This window comes from Armigeres subalbatus, chromosome 1, assembly GCF_024139115.2.
Source record: "Armigeres subalbatus isolate Guangzhou_Male chromosome 1, GZ_Asu_2, whole genome shotgun sequence".
Classification (NCBI taxonomy): Eukaryota; Metazoa; Arthropoda; class Insecta; order Diptera; family Culicidae; genus Armigeres; species Armigeres subalbatus.
The window spans coordinates 193577783-193597804 of NC_085139.1; the positions used below are offsets into that span (position 1 = coordinate 193577783).

General features: G+C 41.2%; 2 protein-coding genes across 3 annotated transcripts in view; both read left to right on the forward strand.

Annotated features, from left to right (window-relative positions):
* Positions 1–20022, forward strand: part of LOC134205627 (rho GTPase-activating protein 190) — a 112958-nt gene that overhangs the window by 26303 nt on the left and 66633 nt on the right. The gene's annotated exons all lie outside the window — the stretch shown is intronic.
* On the forward strand, positions 8606–11116 carry LOC134209440 (uncharacterized). Its single transcript, XM_062685429.1, has 2 exons — positions 8606–8698; positions 8767–11116. The coding sequence occupies exon 2, from the start codon at positions 8767–8769 to the stop codon at positions 11008–11010; it is 2244 nt and encodes a 747-aa protein (XP_062541413.1). The 5' UTR covers positions 8606–8698; the 3' UTR covers positions 11011–11116.

Here is a 20022-nt window from a genome sequence, read left to right on the forward strand (position 1 = left end):
TGAGCATTGTGATAGTCGTGCATTAGGATAATAAAACACTTTTCGACTTAATAGAATTGAGGTTTGGGGCTAGGAATAAATTCCATTAAATGTGTCTTTATGTTTAAATAATTTATTACTTTATAAATTTACAATGCAGTTCACATTTTTTATAAAAATAGCTGCTTAGCTTTACTCATTCGAGTGTACCCTTCGCAGTTGCTTGTCGTGATTGGCTGCGAAATATTGTCTTCTTGGGTTCAGAAAGCCATTCCTTGGTGTTTATTCCAATCAACGCCAATAATTATGCCGGTCACTGCCCCACAGTCTACTTAGGATAAGAATAGGAACATTATTTCGACACTCATTGCTACAAAAACGAGGAATCTTTTACATCTCTTCGAGCACCCCTGGAAAGAAATGTTTGTTTAGTTGAGAACGTAATCTATAGGAAGTCCCCTAGCTATTAGCTAAGCGTCTTGATATTTTTTGTACTACATTACTTTGACGCTTCAAATCAATTAGATGCGCGCATTCCAGCTGTTCCACCTGATAAATCCTTCAATAAATCAATCCTAACAATACCCGCTCGGTGGTATGTATTACTCTTTTCTGGAAAACGATTTACATTAGAAATATTTTAAGTTTTCTGCAAATGATTCGACTAAGATAGTGACGTTTGAGGGAGTGGCTTTCAGTCTCTCGGGATCATAAACGGGATTTTTGTTTGCATCCGTCGTTTCGGAAAAAATATTTTTATTCACTTAGTCCGGAGGCCGGAGTGTCCTCTGTAATACATAGAAGTCATCTCCATTCAGCTCTGTGCATAGCTGCATGTCGCCAACCACGCAGTCTACATAGATTCCCCAACTAGTCTTCCACCTGATCGATCCACCTTGTTCGCTACGCACCTAGCCTTCTTGTGCTCGTCGAATAGCTATGACACACCATTTTCACCGGGTTATTGTCCGATATTCTGGCTACGTGCCCGGCCCACCAAAGTCGTCCGATTTTCGCCACGAAAACGATGTTCTCCCATCAGCTGTTTCAATCCGGGGTTCATTCGCCTCTACTCCCATCTGCGATCGAAAGAATTGCTTAATGCGGGCAAAAAATTAATTTTTGTAGCCGGAAAACGACTGACTAATCATATGTACTCCATTTTTGTCGTTCATTTTAGATTATCTGTTTTAAAAATAGTGCCGTTGTCGTGCAGAGTAGTGACGTCTTTTCATTTGCAGTCAGATTCATAAATCAGATTAGTATTGATCAGATTCCGATCTGGTTTCAATCAGATTACGATTTTATATTATAGATTTTTGTCAGATTGGAACGGTGTTCGGATTGGATTCCCATCAGATTTCTATTTGATTCTGATCAGGTTCCAATATGATTTCGATCAGGTTCAGACCAGTTTCCCATGTGATTTCGATCAAATTACGCTCAGATTTCAAATAAATTCCGATCAAATTTCGAATAGATTCAGATCAGATCCCGCTCACATTTCGATCAGCTTCTGATAAGATTTCGATTATATTCAAATCTCTATTCAGATTTGCGATACCCCATCCTATGTAAATCTTTGGGATGTTTCGTGAGTATTTCATGATTTCTGAAGTTGTTACTGACTTATCACGATTCACTACTGTAAGTTATATTTGAAATCTATTCTCTCGGTTCCCGCATTGCATTTCTTACAGATTCAGAATTATAAGGCTGTGTCTTTTTCAATTCGTCTACCTCGGATCCTTGCTAACGGCTGACAACAACGTTAGTCGTGAAATACGAAGGCGCATCATCTGTGGAAGTCGGGCCTACTACGGGCTCCAGAAGAAACTGCGGTCGAAAAAGATTCGCCACCGCACCAAATGTGTCATGTACAAGACGTTAATAAGACCGGTAGTCCTCTACGGACATGAAACATGGACAATGCTCGAGGAGGACTTGCAAGCACTCGGAGTATTCGAGAGACGGGTGCTTAGGACCATCTTTGGCGGTGTGCAAGAAGACGGTGTGTGGCGGCGAAGAATGAACCATGAGCTCGCCCAACTCTACGGCGAACCCAGTATCCAGAAGGTAGCTAAAGCCGGAAGGGTACGATGGGCAGGACATGTTGCAAGAATGCCGGACAGCAACCCTGCAAAGATGGTGTTCGCTTCCGATCCGGCAGGTACGAGACGGCGTGGAGCGCAGCGAGCGAGATGGGCAGACCAGGTGCAGAACGACTTGGCGAGCGCGGGCGTATCCGAGGATGGAGAGATGCGGCCTCGAACCGTGCATTGTGGCGTCAAATTGTTGATTCAGTGTTATCTGTTTAGATGTTAACTAAATAAATGAATGAATGAAATGAATTATTTGTAAATCATGTCGATGTTTTATGATTTGATTAGGTGGATTATATTGCTCTAACATCTATTTTATTTCCTTTGAGCTGTTTGTCGTCAATTTTTGAACGCCCAATCCACTACTTATACACAAGTGAATCACACCATAAATTGAAAGATCTTCATCCTGGGCCTGAACCAGTTGCTAGAAAATAATGAGGAAATTTCTCGAGGAACTCGAAGAGCAAGGCATTCTCAAGAGTTTCTAATGGAACTTATTGCTGAATATCTTTTAAAGTTTCAAATTATGATAAATAATTTCAGGTGATTTTTTCATGAAAACCGATTACTCTAAGACGAATTAGAAGGATTCATAAAAAGACTGTGGGTGAACTTGAATAGCTTTCAAACTATGTTAATTCTGTTAAAAAAAATCTGGATTTCTGAAAGAATTTTTGGTAATTGAGAAAATTTTTATTAATTTGAGATTTTTTTAATCCAAAATATTTCTCTAATTTTTTACATAGAAAATAAAGAATAAGTTCCATAACATTGAAAATTCTAATATTGCAATAATGGATGAAAATTTTCAAACTTTAAATGTGGTGGAAAATCGGCATAAATAAACAATCTTGAAAACAAAATTATTGCAGACCTAGGCTGGCTCATCTTTGGAAATTCGCTGTTCTAGAATTAGAATCCACAAGAAATGGTGGCAAAACTGAGATTGATTAATACTGAACGGGTCTAAGAGCTTCCTAGTCCTCCCTCTAATAAAACAATAATAAAAATTTGCTGAGTTTTTGTTTAGATCCGCTACGCTAATATACGCTCACGCTCAAACCGGGAATCTGAAAATCGATTTTGAATGGACACCCTGATTAGATTTCGATTAGATTCTGATCATATTCTGATTCTGATTATATTATTATACATAGATTTTGATCATACTCCGACCAAATCAGATTTTAACCAGATTTTGCTCAGATTTCGATCAGATTCAGATTGGATTTCGATCAGATTCAGATCGGATTTCGATCAGATTCAGATCATATTCAAATCTAGATTTAGATTCATATCAGATTCCTATTGGATTTCAATCAAATCAGATTCGGATCAGATTTCGATGGAATTCCGATCAAATTTCGATCCGATTCCGATTATATTTTGATCAGATTTCGATCAAAATCTGATATCATTTCGATCAACTTCCGATCATATTTCGATTAAATTCGTTCGGATATCGTTTGGATTCTGATTCCAATTTCGGATTTTGATCAGATTTCGATAAGATTTTGATCAGATTTAGATCAGATTCTGATCATATTTGGATCAGATTTCGATCAGATTCCAATCTATTTTCGATCAAATTCCGATCATATTTCGAGTAGATTTTGATCAGATTGAGATGGTGTTTGCACATGATTTCGATCAGATTTAAATCATATTTCAATCTCGATTCAAATTTACATCAGATTCCCATTAGATTTCGATCAAATTCCGATCAGATTTCTATAAGATACTGAAATACAGATTTCGATCAGATTTTGATCAGATACCGACCGGATCAGATTTTGATGAGATTCTGATTGCATTTCGATCAGCTTCCGATTAGATTTCAATCATATTCCAACTCGATTAAGATTCCGATCAGATCAGATTTTGACAAATTCCGATCAAATTTTGATCAGATTCCCATCTGATTTCGATCAAATTCAGATCAGATTTCCATCAGATTCCCATCTGATTTCGATCAGATTTTGATAAGATTTCGATTAGACTCAGACTTTGATCAGATTCCGAACTTATTTCGATTCGATTCAGATCAGATAAGATTCCGATCACATTTCGATCAGATTTTGTTCAGATTTTGATCGCATTTCGATTAGATTCTGATCATTTTCCGACCAGATCAGATTTTTATCAGATTTCACTTAGATTTCGATCAGATTTCAATCAGATTCTGATCGCATTTCGATCAGATTCAGATCATATTCAAATCTCGATCCAGATTCATATCCGATTCCCATTAGATTTCGATCTGATTTCTATCATATTCCGATCAGATCAGATTCTGATCAGATTCCGATCAGATCGTATTTTGTTCAGATTTCGATCGTAATCCGATCAGATTCCGACCCTATTTCGATCAGGATTTAATCAGATTGTGATGGTGTTCGCATTAGATTTCAATCAGATTTCGTTCAGATTTTGATCTCATTTAGATTACATTCAGATCATATTCCGACCAGATCAGATTCTGATCAGATTTCAATCAGATTCTGATCGCATTTTGATCAGATTCAGATCATATTTAAATTTCGATTCAGATTTTTATTAGATTTCGATCAGATTCCGAACAGATTGTAATCAGATTCCGATCAAATTATATTTTGATCAGACTTCAATCTGATTCTGATCGGATTCCGAACAGATTTCGATCAGATTCCAACCATCTTCTTCTTCTTTTTCTTATTGGCATTACATCCCCACTCTGGGACAGAGTCGCCTCGCAGCTTAGTGTTCATTAAGCACTTCCATAGTTATTAACTGCGAGGTTTCTAAGCCAGGTTACCATTTTTGCATTCGTATATCATGAGGCTAACACGATGATACTTTTATGCCCAGGGAAGTCGAGACAATTTCCAATCCGAAAATTTCTTAGACCGGCACCGGGAATCGAACCCAGCCACCCTCAGCATGGTCTTGCTTTGTAGCCGCGCGTCTTACCGCACGGCTAAGGAGGGCCCTAGATTCCAACCATATCTTGATCAGATTTTGAACAGATTGAGATGGTGTTTGCATTAGATTCTGATCATATTCAGACCAGATCAGATTTCCCTCAGATTCAGATCAGATTTCAATCAGATTCTGATGGCATTTCGATCAGATTCAGAGCATTTTCAAATCTCGATTCAGATTTATATCAGATTCCTATAAGATTCCGATCAGATCAGATTCCGAGAAGATTCTGATCAGATCATAGTTTGATCAGATTTCGATCGGAATCTGATAACATTTCGATCAGTCGAGACCAGTGCGATCTTCCATAGTTTGCAGTAGCTATCGGGCAAGTAAGTACAGAATGCTGCGCGTCGGTTCAGTCGTCCAAAACGCGATCCTCCATAGTTTGCATATGTCACCGGGCATGCATAGTGTCCCTGCTCGGTTCATAAACAAATCGAACAATCTGGTATCGTTGTGCTTTGTGCGGTCGAGAAGTGAATCAATTGATACGCGTTTGATCGTGTTCCTGCTCGGTGTGCATTTAGTTAGTTAGTTCTGCTTCCCAGTCAATCATTCTGGTCATTCACGGAGTAGCAACCATAGATATGTGTAGTCAGCCAAAGCTAAGCAAAAGATTTCGATTCCCATTAGATTTCGATCAGGATCCAAACAGATTTGGATCAGATTCCGATCAGCGACTGATCAAATTTCGATCAGATTTCGATTAGATTTTGATCAGATTCATGTCAGATCAGACCAGCTTCCGATCAGATTTCAATCATATTCCAACTCTATTCAGATTCAGATCTTATTCCCATTAGATTTTTTCAGATTCCGATCAGATCAGATTTCGATCGGATTCAAATCTGATTCCGATCAGATTTCTATCAAATTCTGATCAGATTTTGATAAAATTTCGATCAGATTCACATCAGATCAGATTTTGATCAGATTCCGATATTATTTCGATCAGATTCAGATCAGATCAGATTTCGATAAGATTCCGATCAGATTTCGTTCATATTTTGATCAGATTCCAATCAGGTTCCCATCCGTTTCTGATCAGTTTTCGATCTAATTCCAATAAGATTTCGATTATATTTCGATCGGATCCCGATAAGATTCTGGTCACATTACGGACAGCTTCCGATTATATTTCAATTAGATTCTGATCCGATTTTGAACAGATTCCGATCATATTTCGCTTAAATTCCGATCCTATTTCGATCAGCTGCCGATATTTTAATTTTGATTCAGATTCATATCAGATTTCCATTAGATTTCGAACAGATTCTAATCAGATTACGATCAAATAATATTTTGATCAGATTTCAATCAGATTCTGAACGGATTCCGAACAGATTTCGATCAGATTCCAACCATATTTCGATCAGATTTTGAACTGATTGAGATGGTGTTTGCATTAGATTCTGATCATATTCAGACCAGATCAGATTTCCTTCAGATTCAGATCAGATTTCAATCAGATTCTGATGGCATTTCGATCAGATTCAGATCATATTCAAATCTCGATTCAGATTTATATCAGATTCCTATAAGATTCCGATCAGATCAGATTCCGAGAAGATTCTGATCAGATCATAGTTTGATCAGATTTCGATCAGATTCAGATCAGGTTTCGATCGGATTCCGACCAAATTTTGATCAGATTTCGATCGGAATCTGATAACATTTCGATCAGTCGAGACCAGTGCGATCTTCCATAGTTTGCAGTATAGCTATCGGGCAAGTAAGTACAGAATGCTGCGCGTCGGTTCAGTCGTCCAAAACGCGATCCTCCATAGTTTGCATATGCCACCGGGCATGCATAGTGAGTAGTGTCCCTGCTCGGTTCATAGACAAATCGAACAATCTGGTATCGTTGTGCTTTGTGCGGTCGAGAAGTGAATCAATTGATACGCGTTTGATCGTGTTCCTGCTCGGTGTGCATTTAGTTAGTTAGTTCTGCTTCCCAGTCAACCATTCTGGTCAATCACGGAGTAGCAACCATAGATATGTGTAGTCAGCCAAAGCTAAGCTAAGCTAAAGATTTCGATTCCCATTAAATTTCGATCAGGATCCAAACAGATTTGGATCAGATTCCGATCAGCGACTGATCAAATTTTGATTAGATTTTGATCAGATTCATGTCACATCGGACCAGCTTCCGATCAGATTTCAATCATATTTCAACTCTATTCAGATTCAGATCTTATTCCCATTAGATTTTATCAGGTTCCGATCAGATCAGATTTCGATCGGATTCAAATCTGATTCCGATCAGATTTCTATCAAATTCTGATCAAATTTTGATAAAATTTCGATCAGATTCACATCGGATCAGATTTTGATCAGATTCACATCGGATCAGATTTTGATCAGATTTCGATATTATTTCGATTAGATTCCGATCAGATTTCGTTCATATTTCGATAAGATTCCGATCAGATTTCGTTCATATTTTGATCAGATTCCCATCCGATTCTGATCAGATTTCGATCTGATTCCGATAAGATTTCGATCATATTTCGATCGGATCCCGATCAGATTCTGGTCACATTACGGACAGCTTCCGATTATATTTCAATTAGATTCTGATCCGATTTTGAACAGATTCCGATCATATTTCGCTTAAATTCCGATCCTATTTCGATCAGCTGCCGATATTTTAATTTTGATTCAGTCTCTATCCCAGCATAGACAATCGCCCATATAGATTTTCAAAAATGTGTACCTAGAAGCGACGCGCACCACGAAAGCATGATCTTATTATTATCTTACTGTTATCAACTGCGAAATTTCTAAGCCAAGTCACCATTTCTGCAGTAGTTTATCATGAGTCTTACTCTAACTTTTTTCAAATAGGCGTAACTGTATTTGACCTTGAAATTGAATCTTGAATCTATTCTCCTTGTTAGACACAAAAGATCACCAAAAAAATGTGAATGAAGTGCAATCCCCGTTCCAAGAATCATGGTCAGAATCAATTACGGCCATTTGTAAAAAGTTCCTAGATATAACATTTTGATTACGAGCGTACGCACAAGAATCAATCGGATGGAATTACAGTCATGCTTCGCAGTTTGGGCCACAACTTCGACTCAAATAACGAATTCTGTTTTGAGTTGTGAAAGTCATTTGAACTCGTATACGTGGAAGATTTAAATTGGAAAAATGGATTGGGGGTAACCACTTTCCATCAACGGGATTGGAGCCCACGACTTTCAGTACGCTAGATTGATGTTTTCACAGGGTGTCTACTCCCTGGAAAAACCTGGAAAACCGGGAATCCTCAGGGATTTTTTTAACATGGAAAAACCTGGAATACTCAGGGAATTCTGAATGTACTCAGGGAATGATTTTGATAATCATTCTAATACGATAACGACTTTCACATTCATAATAATTTTTGCAAAACTTTTGAAACCAATCTATTTAAACACAGTTTTCAGGGCATTTGATTTTCAGTGTGCGTTTTCGTTTCTGAAGGGGGCAAGTGGAATTTGAGTTTGACATTTAAACGATCAAAGTGTGAAATAGCCTTATGTTCGAAGTGAAGTCAAACAGAGTCAAACAAAGTTCATCCTTACATTTGCTTCAGCGTTTCTTTTCTTGCGTCGTTTTTCAAGTTTTTTATATTTCGAGCAGCAATTGCCAGACTTATTAAGGTATGTGATTTAATTATTAATTTAAAACAATCTCCGAACTGTGTCTTCAACCGTTCTTTTGTTGTAAGATGGCAAACAACTGGACAACCGTATTTCAACCTTGTTGGCTGCAAGATCCGGAGCTCGAAGCTTGGATTAGGCGGGTCGAAAATAAGCCAAAAAGCGCTTATTGTGCATGGTGCTGTACGGAGTTCTCCCTAAGCAACATGGGCAAGCAAGCTTTGAGGAGCCACATGAAATCTAAAAAACATTTGAGCCGGACTGCATCTGGTGCAAATTCGTTGATAAATTATATCAAATTACCTGCAGTACCTCCCGGACAAAGTACACCAGAAGCTGAAAACTTACGAAGCCCGATAGAGCCTTCCGTGCAGAATACAGGACGTACAAAAGACCAACCATCAGCTGGGCGTGGACAACTAAACCAATTTGTGCTAAGGAATGGCGTCACTGAAGCCGAAATTCGATGGTGTATCCAAACAGTGATGAATCACAAATCACTACGAGCCGCCGAAAAGGATGTTGCGGTGCTAAAACGAATGTTCAACGACAGCGAAATCGCAAGTAAGCTACAACTAAAAAAGGACAAGATTGCGTACATGATTATGTACGGAATTGCGCCGTATTTCAAAGTCGAGCTTGTTGATCAAATCAACGAATGTGATTTTTTTGTGGCCGGGTTCGACGAGTCCTTGAACAAGGTCACTAAGAAACAACAGATGGACATTAACATTCGATATTGGGACAAGCTGTCAAACTCCGTTATAACTCGATACTTGACGTCTCAATTTCTTACCCGCTCTCGTGCCACTGATTTGCTGGAAGCATTTCAAGATGGTTTGAAAATGTTAAATTTGAAGAAATTGGTGCAGGTATCCATGGATGGCCCGAATGTAAATTGGGCTTTTCTGCGGGAATTGAAATTAGAGCTTAAAGAAGATACAAAGCTACTGGATTTGGGCAGTTGTGGATTGCACATTATGCATGGCGCATTCAAGGACGGAATTCAGGCTACAGGCTGGCCTGTTGTTGCATTTCTACGTGCTTTACATAATTTGTTTAAAAATGTTCCTGCTCGACGGGCATTGTACGTTCAGTATTCAGAAAGTGATGTATTCCCTTTGAAATTTTGTGGGCATAGATGGTTGGAAAATTCCGACGTCGCAGAAAGGGCGATCGACACCATTGGAAATATTCGGAAATTTGTGGACGGAGTGAAGAAAGATAAGATAGAGCCCAAATGCAAATCATACAGTGATATTGTGAATTTTTTGAACGATCCTCTGATTTGTGTCAAGCTGACATTTTTTCGAGCAGTTGCATCCGAAATTGAACCTCTTCTTAGAGAACTTCAGTCAGATGAACCAATGGTTCCGTTCTTGTATCCTGAAATCTGCCAGCTAGTGATTGCTCTCTGCGAAAAATTCATTAAACCAGAGAAATTGGAAAAGATCGTTAACCTGACCCTAGAAGATGTCAAAGACATAGGAAATCATCTGCCGGCTAAAAGCATAATCCTGGGTTTTGACACTAAGAAAGCATTGCGGGATACAAAAGTCAAGGAATTGGAGTTAATTAGCTTTCGTAATGAATGCAAAAATTGTTTGAAAACAATCGTTGCTAAATTATTAACCAGATCACCAATCACTTATCCTCTGACAAAGGCAGCTAGTTGCTTAGATCCTAGCTTGATCGTGTCCAACATCAGTGTTGCAAAACGTAGAATGGAAAAACTTCTCACCATTCTGATCGACTGTGGTAGAATCAGCGGACGGAAGGGTGATTTGGCTGCCAGTCAGTATCGCGTTGTCATCTCGCAGGTGGTGTATATTGATCTGTTCAAAGGATACAGTCGGAAGGTGAGTCGATTGGATAGTTTCTGGCGAGATACATTGGGAGACAAATACGGTGATTTGCTTTATGTCATAAAAATCATCTGCTGCTTGTCACATGGTAACGCGAATGTTGAAAGAGGTTTTTCTGTGAACGCAGAGTGTTTGTTTGAGAATATGAAGGAGGAATCTGTTGTGGCCCGACGACAAGTATATGATGCGGTAGCACAAAGAGGCGCTGTTGGTGAATTTGAAGTTAGTAAATCGCTTTTGCTTCGAGTCCGTAACGCCCACTCTTTGTACATCGAGGATCTAAATCAGAAGAAAAAGGAAGCTACAGGGATTGCGACAGAGGCCGCTTTGAAAAGGAAACATGCCGCTGAAGCACGTGAACTGGAGCTGAAGAGGAAGAAACTGTTGAAAGAAGCGCAGATTGAAGCGGATGCTCTCACTGAACAAATTAATTTGTTGAAAAAGTGATGAATGTGCAGAGAATTCACTGACTTTTTTATACTATGAACTAATAAAATAGCGTAAAGTACATCTATTTTAGTTATTAATCAAAAATGAGGAAAGATTGGGTAACATTGGGTAAACTATTGTTTTATTTTCATGTAACAGAAAAAAATCAAAATATCAAATCCAAAAAGGGACTTTTGACAATTCGGACATTTTAAAACATAAATTATAATGAAATTGACATTATCACCATTCCGGTGGCTTGTTTTTTTTCGAATAATGAATACTAATGATTGAAAATAACAGCAGCAAGACTACACTGGAGATAACTATTGTATTCAATATTTTTTTTATATCTTATCAAAGGGTCATCAGTTCTTGACGTCCCTTAAAAGGCAAACATGTCTAGTAGACCTCTAAATGTGGTCTATCTAAGATAATATTCTTAAATATGAACAAGGGAAATTTCACTTTAATTTTCCACGGTTAGTTCTGTAAAATCGACATTGCTTCATGTTGTTGCCATGTCACTTTATTTTTTTTGTATCCTGGAAAAACCTGGAAAACTCAGGGAATTTTTTCCTAGATTTGGAGTAGACACCCTGTTTCACCAACTAAGCTACGAAGGACCTCCATTGGCCTCTGTAGCATAGTGACTTCTGCTGAGCCCGGTATTCGTAAACCGGACGTATAAACGACGAATCACTCACAATTTATTTCCCGAACTAAGTGTCAGTGAAATGCTTATCGATTTATAATATTTACAGATTTCATTGAATATTGAAGTTTGTTTCATAATTCCACCCACATATGTGCCCGAAATAGATTTTAATCCACAGAATATTTTTATTTGTGTGAATCATTTCTATCTCTCTTTTCCGCGCCAAGTGACATCTGTGACCTATGAAATAGCGAATCTAATTTCTCACCCTTCCTTTCATTCACGGTTTTGGCCAGATCTACCACACGTTGTCGGAGGGGTCGTGATGTCATGGTTCTAAATATTTAATTCTTTATAAATTTAAATGTAAAATAGGGATTTTCTTTCGTCTGTCTCCAAAGTGAATGCTAGTGGAGTGTGGAATCCGTGGGGTAAATATAATATTAATGACAGCTTACTGTGGCCCCCGGCCATTGCCACTGCTTCTGATGGGTGTTATTCGATTTTTTTTTCGATCAAAGGGTGACTCATGAAATTCCAGAAAGCAACGTCAAAATCACAAAATAAAAGAATGTCGCATTTTTTGCAAATCCAGTGAGAGCGCAATACAATGCACCTGTCAACGAAAAACCGGCGAGTGGGAGGGGGGCGTTATTGTTTACGGGACAGGCTGGGTTGGTGGCGTCTGTATGTGACAAGGTTGAAACTTGATACTACAAGTCACGTGGCACGAGGCGAATGATGCTAGCTAGATGACTGCTTTAGGAATGAAGAATAATGATGCCATTTGTCGCTTCGCGTTCCCCTGACGGGGAATGGTTGATGATTAACAGTCAACTCGCGCTAGAATTCTTCACAAGCTATTGTAGCAATAACGTAAAGAATTAGCGGTAATGTAATCGTGTTGGAGAATAATATCATTGCATCAGTAAGCGGGCTACATTGGCCAGTAACGAAACTCGTAGCTTGTTTAGGTGAATGAATCCTTTCATTCGCTTCATTAAATAGACATTATTATTGGTTTGTCCTTTATGGATGTCAGGTCAGGTGTAATAGGTGGTGTCAAAATAGAAAATTGTATCTTGTTTGTTCTCTTATTATGTCGTTAAAGAGCCATACAATGCTTGTAAAGTTTGCATGATGCATACAAAAAAATTGCGCCAGCTTTATATATTTGTCGTGAGATGCAATAATTAAAATGCATTTCAGAGATCGCATATTTCCGAGATTCCTTCGCCGGTTTAATTTTGTTTCTTACATTCGAACGTTTTGATTCTGTCAAGTTTTAGTTTTCAATTCACTACTTCTCATGATTATATACCTGTATTGATAGTGCCCAAACACATTATGCAAAAATTAATCTCATAGCACACTAAATTGAATAATTATAGCATTCAACGTTTGCTCCATTCCAGCTATCGACCTTCACTGGATGAAGTTGTATGTAAAGAGATGCGCATGGTTTTTCTCCTGATCCGGTCGTTGTCGGTCGGTCGGTCGGTCACAGCCATTCGCTTCACTAAATGCGTCCAGTAACCTACACAACAAACCGTAACTCTGACTTCTGGTCCAGCCGTTGATGTTAGTTGGTCGGTCGTTTGCATTCCGTTCGTTGGGAGATCGTATGTTGAGAGGTTATGCAATTAAGAAAGTTAGCGGACGCGTGGGAGAACTCTGACCATTCAAGCCCGGTTCGTTTGATGCAAGCAGGAGGATTTGTGAGTTCAAGCGAATAATTACAGCTGAATGAACTTTAGCCGGTGGCCGATGATGCGCGCGCGTGATGAGTTGATCGTTATAAGGGTCGACAATATTGCTCGATTCCAATGATGTCATGCTGTGGGTGAGATTGCACATTTGATGGGGCATTTAGTCGCTCTTAGATTACCCAAAAAAAATACTCGAATTATAGTATTGAAAGGCAAATGCTTCAAAAGGTAATATTATTCAGCTTTAAGAAAATAATCACTTATTTGGAATAATAATGAACTATCTAAATCGGTTCCTAACCAGTATAAGATCTTTCATACATTATATTATTTTTTCCTATATACAGAAAAGATCAAATGCAGGTACAAACGGCATTCGTGGTTGAATGATGTTTCTATGGTTTACTAATGTCGAATTCGTTTTTAAACCTGGGTCAGTGCCAACCCGAGCCTTAAATAAAAAAAACTCCATCTGTCATTGGATATGTTAATGTGCGTAGCAACGTGTTTGTTATGATTCGAATCATTTTATCACCAAACCGGACACAAGTGCACTGACAGTGCGTTGGCCACGACTAATCATATCGTGATAAAAATGTTTAAGTACACGCACTGATTTTTGCGGATAGCGAAATTTACTTTCTAGCGGATATATGTATCTAATGGTATTAAATAACCCTGTGCGGGGCCCTCCTCAGCGTTGCGATAAGATGCGCGACTACAAAGCAAGACCATGCTGAGGGTGGCTGGGTTCGATTCCCGGTGCCGGTCGAGGCAATTTTCGGCTTGGAAGTTGTCTGGACTTCCCTTGGCATCAAAGTATCATCGTGTTAGCCTCATGATATACGAATGCAGAAATGGTAACTTGGCTTAGAAACTTTGCAGTTAATAACTTTGGAAGTGCTTAATGAACGATAAGCTGCGAGGCAGCAATGTCCCAGTGGGGGATGTAATGCCAATGAAGAAGAAGACAATCCTGTGCACATTTTTTCACCAAGAATTCCTCATGAAATTCATCAATTCTTCTATTGAAGTTCCAATCAATTTGCTGCAAATTTTTTTTTTCTGAAAATCACTCAGAAATTTTAATAAAAACCCTCCACAATTCGCCAAATGTTTTTTTTTCGAAAAATCTTCGCAACCCCTCCTGATAATACTCCAAATTAGTTTGTTCAAGTTCATCCAAGAGAGTCCCTAGAATATTCTAGAAATTGATCCTGAAAATCCTCAAGGAGTACCTTCTGAAATTCCTAATCCCTCAAGAGTCAACTAAAATTTCACCAGGAAAATCCTCCAAAAATTTCTCCAGATAAAGTTTCTTTGGTTCTGCCGGGTGTTCCAGTTTTTCTTCGGAAATTCTTCTTGGGATTCTTCCTGAAATTCCTTAAAAAAATCATCCGGAAATTCCTGCAGTAATTCATCTAGAGTTGGAATCTTTAGAAATGGCTCCAGAAATTCTTTTAGTAATTCCTGTGGAAGTTCTTACAGGAATTCCTCCGGAAGTTTGTTCAGGAATTTGCTCGAAGTTACTTCATGAATTTCCTCGAAGTTTCCTTCAGGAATTCCTCCACAAAATTCATATATAAATGCCCCCGGAAATTCATTTTGGAATTCCTCGGAAAGTGCTTCTAGGAATTTCTCCGGAAGTTCGCTCAGGAGTTTCTTGAGGAATTCCTTCGGAAATTTCTTGAGGAATTCCTTCCTTGAAAACTTTTTTCCTGAAGTTCCTTGAGAACCTCCTCCAAAGGTTTCTTGAGAAACTCCTCCGAAAGCTCCTTAAGAATTTCCTCCACCTTAAGAAATTCTTCCGAGAATTCCTTCGGAAGTCTTTCCCGAAATTCCTGGAGGAACTTTTGTAGGAATTCCTGGAGGGTCTTCGAGAAGAATTCCTGGAGGGACTTCCGAAGGAATTCCTGGAAGGATTTTCGGAGGAATTCCTGTAGGAACTTCTGGAGGAATTCCTGGGGGGACTTTCGGAGAAATTCCTGGAGGGATTTCCGAAGGAATTCCTGAAGGGATTTCCGGATGAATCCCGGGGGGGACTTCCGGAAGAATTCTTGGAGGGACTTCCGGAGGAATTCCTGGAAGGATTTCCCGTAGGGACCTCTGGAAAAATTCCTGAAAGGACTTTCGGATAAATTCCTGGAGGGACTTCCGGAGGAATTCCTGGAAGGGTTTCCCGAGGAATTCCTGGAGAGATTTCCGGAGGAATTTCTGGAGGGATTTCCGGAAGAATTTCCTGAGGGATTTCCGGACTAGAGAGATTTCCTTAGGAATTCTTGGAGGGATTTCCGGAGCAATTCCTGGAGGGATACCGGAGGAATTCATGGAGGGATCTCCCGAGGGACTTCCGGAGGAATTCTTGGAGGGACTTCCGGAGGAATTCCTGGAGGGACTTCCGGAGGAATTCCTGGAGGGACGTCCGGAAAAAATCCTGGAGGGACTTCCACAGGAACTTCCGAAGGCAAGGAATTCTTGGATAAACTTCCGAAGGAATTCATGGATGAACATCCGGAGGAATTCCTGGAGGAACTTCCGAAGGAATTCCTGTGGAAACTTCCAGTGGAATCCCTGGAGGAATTGTTGGACGAACTTCCAGAGGAACTTTCGGAGCAATTCCTGGAGCAGCTTTCAGAGGACTTCCTGGTGGAATTCACAGAGCAGCTTGTGGAAGAATTTTGGAAAATTTCTATTGCTTGAAATGAGCTCACGTCGCCACGCTGCCGCCGCTGACTGAAAATGAGCTATCACGCCGTCGCAGATAAATCTTCAAACGGCGCACAGGCCTATCCTGTTGTAATACCAGTTTGAAAGCCCTCCGTGCCGGACTCAATTGTAGGAACAGGATGACTGTGGAGTGCTAGCAGGAGTGAGTCGACTGTGATGAGCGGATTGAGGACATCCAAAGCGCTAGCAGATGTGCAGCCTGATGAACAATTGAGTATTGGTATTATTGTCGTGGAGTGAATCGGCGGTTCAGACGGCCCGTGCAGAGGGAGTGCAAGGCGCACAATTCGATCGAACTCAGGAACGGCTGATGTTTGTTGGTGGGATAAACTCGACTATACCGAATAGATTAAAGGGTTGTGGCAGGTATAGGCACCGGAGTTACGATGGTTAAAGGATTATGCGATTCTTTGCTCGAACGGCGACTGGAATCAGGAAATGATTTTTTGATAGTGGTGAGCCAGTCTTGGGCTGAAAACCTATTTCATAAAGACAATCAATCAATCAGGAAATGATTTGCGGAAAGAATTGTTCATACAGGAACCGTAATTGTCTCGGAATCGATTTAGGAAAATGAATCCATCTGCAGACTCAAAAACAGGACTAGGACAAATACTTGCCTGATAATAGATGTCAGAATACATTCAGGATTTATACACATCCAGCTGACTGAAGAGCTGCATGCCCCTCAACGATCATTACATAGGGATAGGCGAGAGATGAGCTGCGAACTGTGGTCCTAGTCGAACAGTAACTATGACACTTGTGTCAATTTTTTCACGATCAGGATAACAAGCTTCTTATTACATTACTTGATTGCGGCAGCGAATGTAGTTTTGCGGTTAAAAACCTAATTCAACCGTGGCACCACCACCACCACATGGAGATCACCTAACCAAGAAACGGAAAACCAAATCGACCACGTTCTAATCGACGGTAAATTCCTCTCCGACATCACGAACGCCCGCACTTACCGCAGTGCGAATATTGAATCCGACCAATACCTCGTTGCAGTATGCCTGCGCTCAAAACTCTCGACGGTGAACAACACGCGTCGAAGTTGGACGCCGCGGCTTAACATTGGACGGCTACAAGACGGTAGACTAGCCCAAGAATACGCGCAGCAGCTGGAAGTGGCACTCCCAACGGAAGAGCAGCCAGGCGCAGCGTCTCTTGAAGATGGCTGGAGAGATATTCGATCCGCCATTGGAAGCACCGCAACCGCTGCACTAGGCACGGTGGCTCCGGATCAGAGAAACGACTGGTATGACGGCAAATGTGAGCAGTTAGTTGAGGAGAAGAATGCAGCATGGGCGAGATTGCTGCAACACCGCACGAGGGCGAACGAGGCACGATACAAACGGGCGCGGAACAGACAAAACTCGATTTTTCGGAGGAAAAAGCGCCAGCAGGAAGATCGAGACCGTGAAGAGCTTTAGCTAGCTTTTAGCTTTGACTGACTACACATATCTATGGTTGCTACTACGTGATTGACCAGAATCAGTGAAATTGCACAAAGAATCAACTGAATGATTGACTGGGATTGTTCAAGCATTCTCAGTGTGCAAGTTTCAGTGACTCTAAATTTCAAATGATCAATAACGGCGCCGGCCACGTCCTTGTAGTCAGTTAGGAAGAAGGAAGGAATATTAGTAGGTGGTTATTTGAAGACCGTGTTTACCTCTGCGTCTCCACAAAAACCACAGGAAGGATTATCAGTTAATTGGTAGGCATCGTTGGATCTGGATTCACTCTGATAAGCGAAACGACCGTGCCATTCTTTATACACAGTGATTTTACCTAGCCATGAATCGGGCGCGAAAAGTAGTACAAACTAACTATTGGCCTACCGGGCGCGCAATGCAGAACACATTATTTTGGCCGATCGCGCGATCGTGCTGCTGTCCGAAACAAGAGAAATCTCGCACTGAACTGATTTTTATTACCGTCCGCGCAAAGCAGAACACAATATTTCGGTCGATCGCGCCATCGTTGTTCTGCTCGAAACAAGAGAAATCTCGCACTCAGGAAGATCGAGACCGTGAAGAGACGGAGAAACTGTACCGCGCACACGAAAGTTCTATGAGAAGTTAAACCGTTCACGTAAGGGCCACGTGCCACAGCCTGATCTGTGTAAGGACATAAACGGGAACCTTCTTACGAACGAGCGTGAGGTGATCCGAAGGTGGCGGCAGCACTACGAAGAGCACCTGAATGGCGATGTGGCAGATGAAGATGGCGGTATGGTGATGGACCTGGGGGAACGCGCGCAGGACATAATTCTACCGGCTCCGGATCTTCAGGAAATCCAGGAGGAGATTGGCCGGCTGAAGAACAACAAAGCCCCTGGGGTTGACCAACTACCAGGAGAGCTATTTAAACACGGTGGTGAGGCACTGGCTAGAGCGCTGCACTGGGTCATTACCAAGATTTGGGAGGAGGAAGTTTTGCCGCAGGAGTGGATGGAAAGTGTCGTGTGTACCATCTACAAAAAGGGCGATAAGTTGGATTGTAGCAACTACCGCGCAATCTCATTGATGAACGCCACCTACAAGGTACTCTCCCAAATTTTATGCCGTCGACTAGCACCAATTGCAAGGGAGTTCGTGGGGCAGTACCAGGCGGGTTTTATGGGCGAACGCTCCACAACAGACCAGGTGTTCGCCATTCGCAGTACTGCAGAAATGCCGCGAATACAACGTGCCCACACATCATCTTTTTATCGACTTCAAAGCCACATATGATACAATCGTTCGGGACCAGCTATGGCAGCTAATGCACGAACACGGATTTCCGGATAAACTGACACGGTTGATCAAAGCGACGATGGATCGGGTGATGTGCGTAGTTCGAGTTTCAGGGGCATTCTCGAGTCCCTTCGAAATTCGCAGAGGGTTACGGCAAGGTGATGGTCTTTCGTGTCTGCTATGCAACATCGCTTTGGAAGGGGTAATACGAAGAGCAGGGATTAACACGAGTGGTACAATTTTCAATAAGTGCGTCCAGCTATTTGACTTCGCCAGATATTATGGCACGTAACTTTGAGAAGATGGAGGAAGCCTACATCAGACTGAAGAGGGAAGCCAAGCGGATCGGACTAGTCATCAACACGTCGAAGACGAAGCACATGATAGGAAGAGGTTCAAGAGAAGACAATGTGAGCCACCCACCGCGAGTTTGCATCGGTGGTGACGAAATCGAAGTGGTAGAAGAATTTGTGTATTTGGGCTCACTGGCGACTGCCGAAAATGATACCAGCAGAGAAATTCGAAGACGCATAGTGGCTGGAAATCGTACATACTTTGGACTCCGCAAGACGCTCCGATCGAATAGAGTTCGCCGCCGTACCAAACTGACAATCTACAAAACGCTCATTAGACCGGTAGTCCTCTACGGACACGAGACCTGGACGATGCTCGTGGAGGACCAACGCGCACTTGGAGTTTTCGAAAGGAAAGTGCTGCGTACAATCTATGGTGGAGTGCAGATGGCGGACGGTACGTGGAGGAGGCGAATAAACCACGAGTTGCATCAGCTGTTGGGAGAACCATCCATCGTTCACACCGCGAAAATCGGACAACCGCGGCGGGCCGGGCACGTAGCCAGAATGTCGGACAGTAACCCGGTGAAAATGGTTCTCGACAACGATCCGACGGGCACAAGAAGGCGAGGTGCGCAGCGGGCAAGGTGGATCGATCAGGTGGAAGATGACTTGCGGACCCTCCGTAGACTGCGTGGTTGGCGACGTGTAGCCATTTACCGAGCCGAATGGAGAAAACTTTTATATACCGCACAGGCCACTTCGGCCTTAGTCTGAATAAATAAATAAATGAATCTACCTTCTAGCCCGGTTGGTGTAATAAGTTGGCCTCGTCCGACTGGAAATACATTCAGCCGATCCAGAATTATTCCGATCTGCTCCAGAGAAAGTAGCGA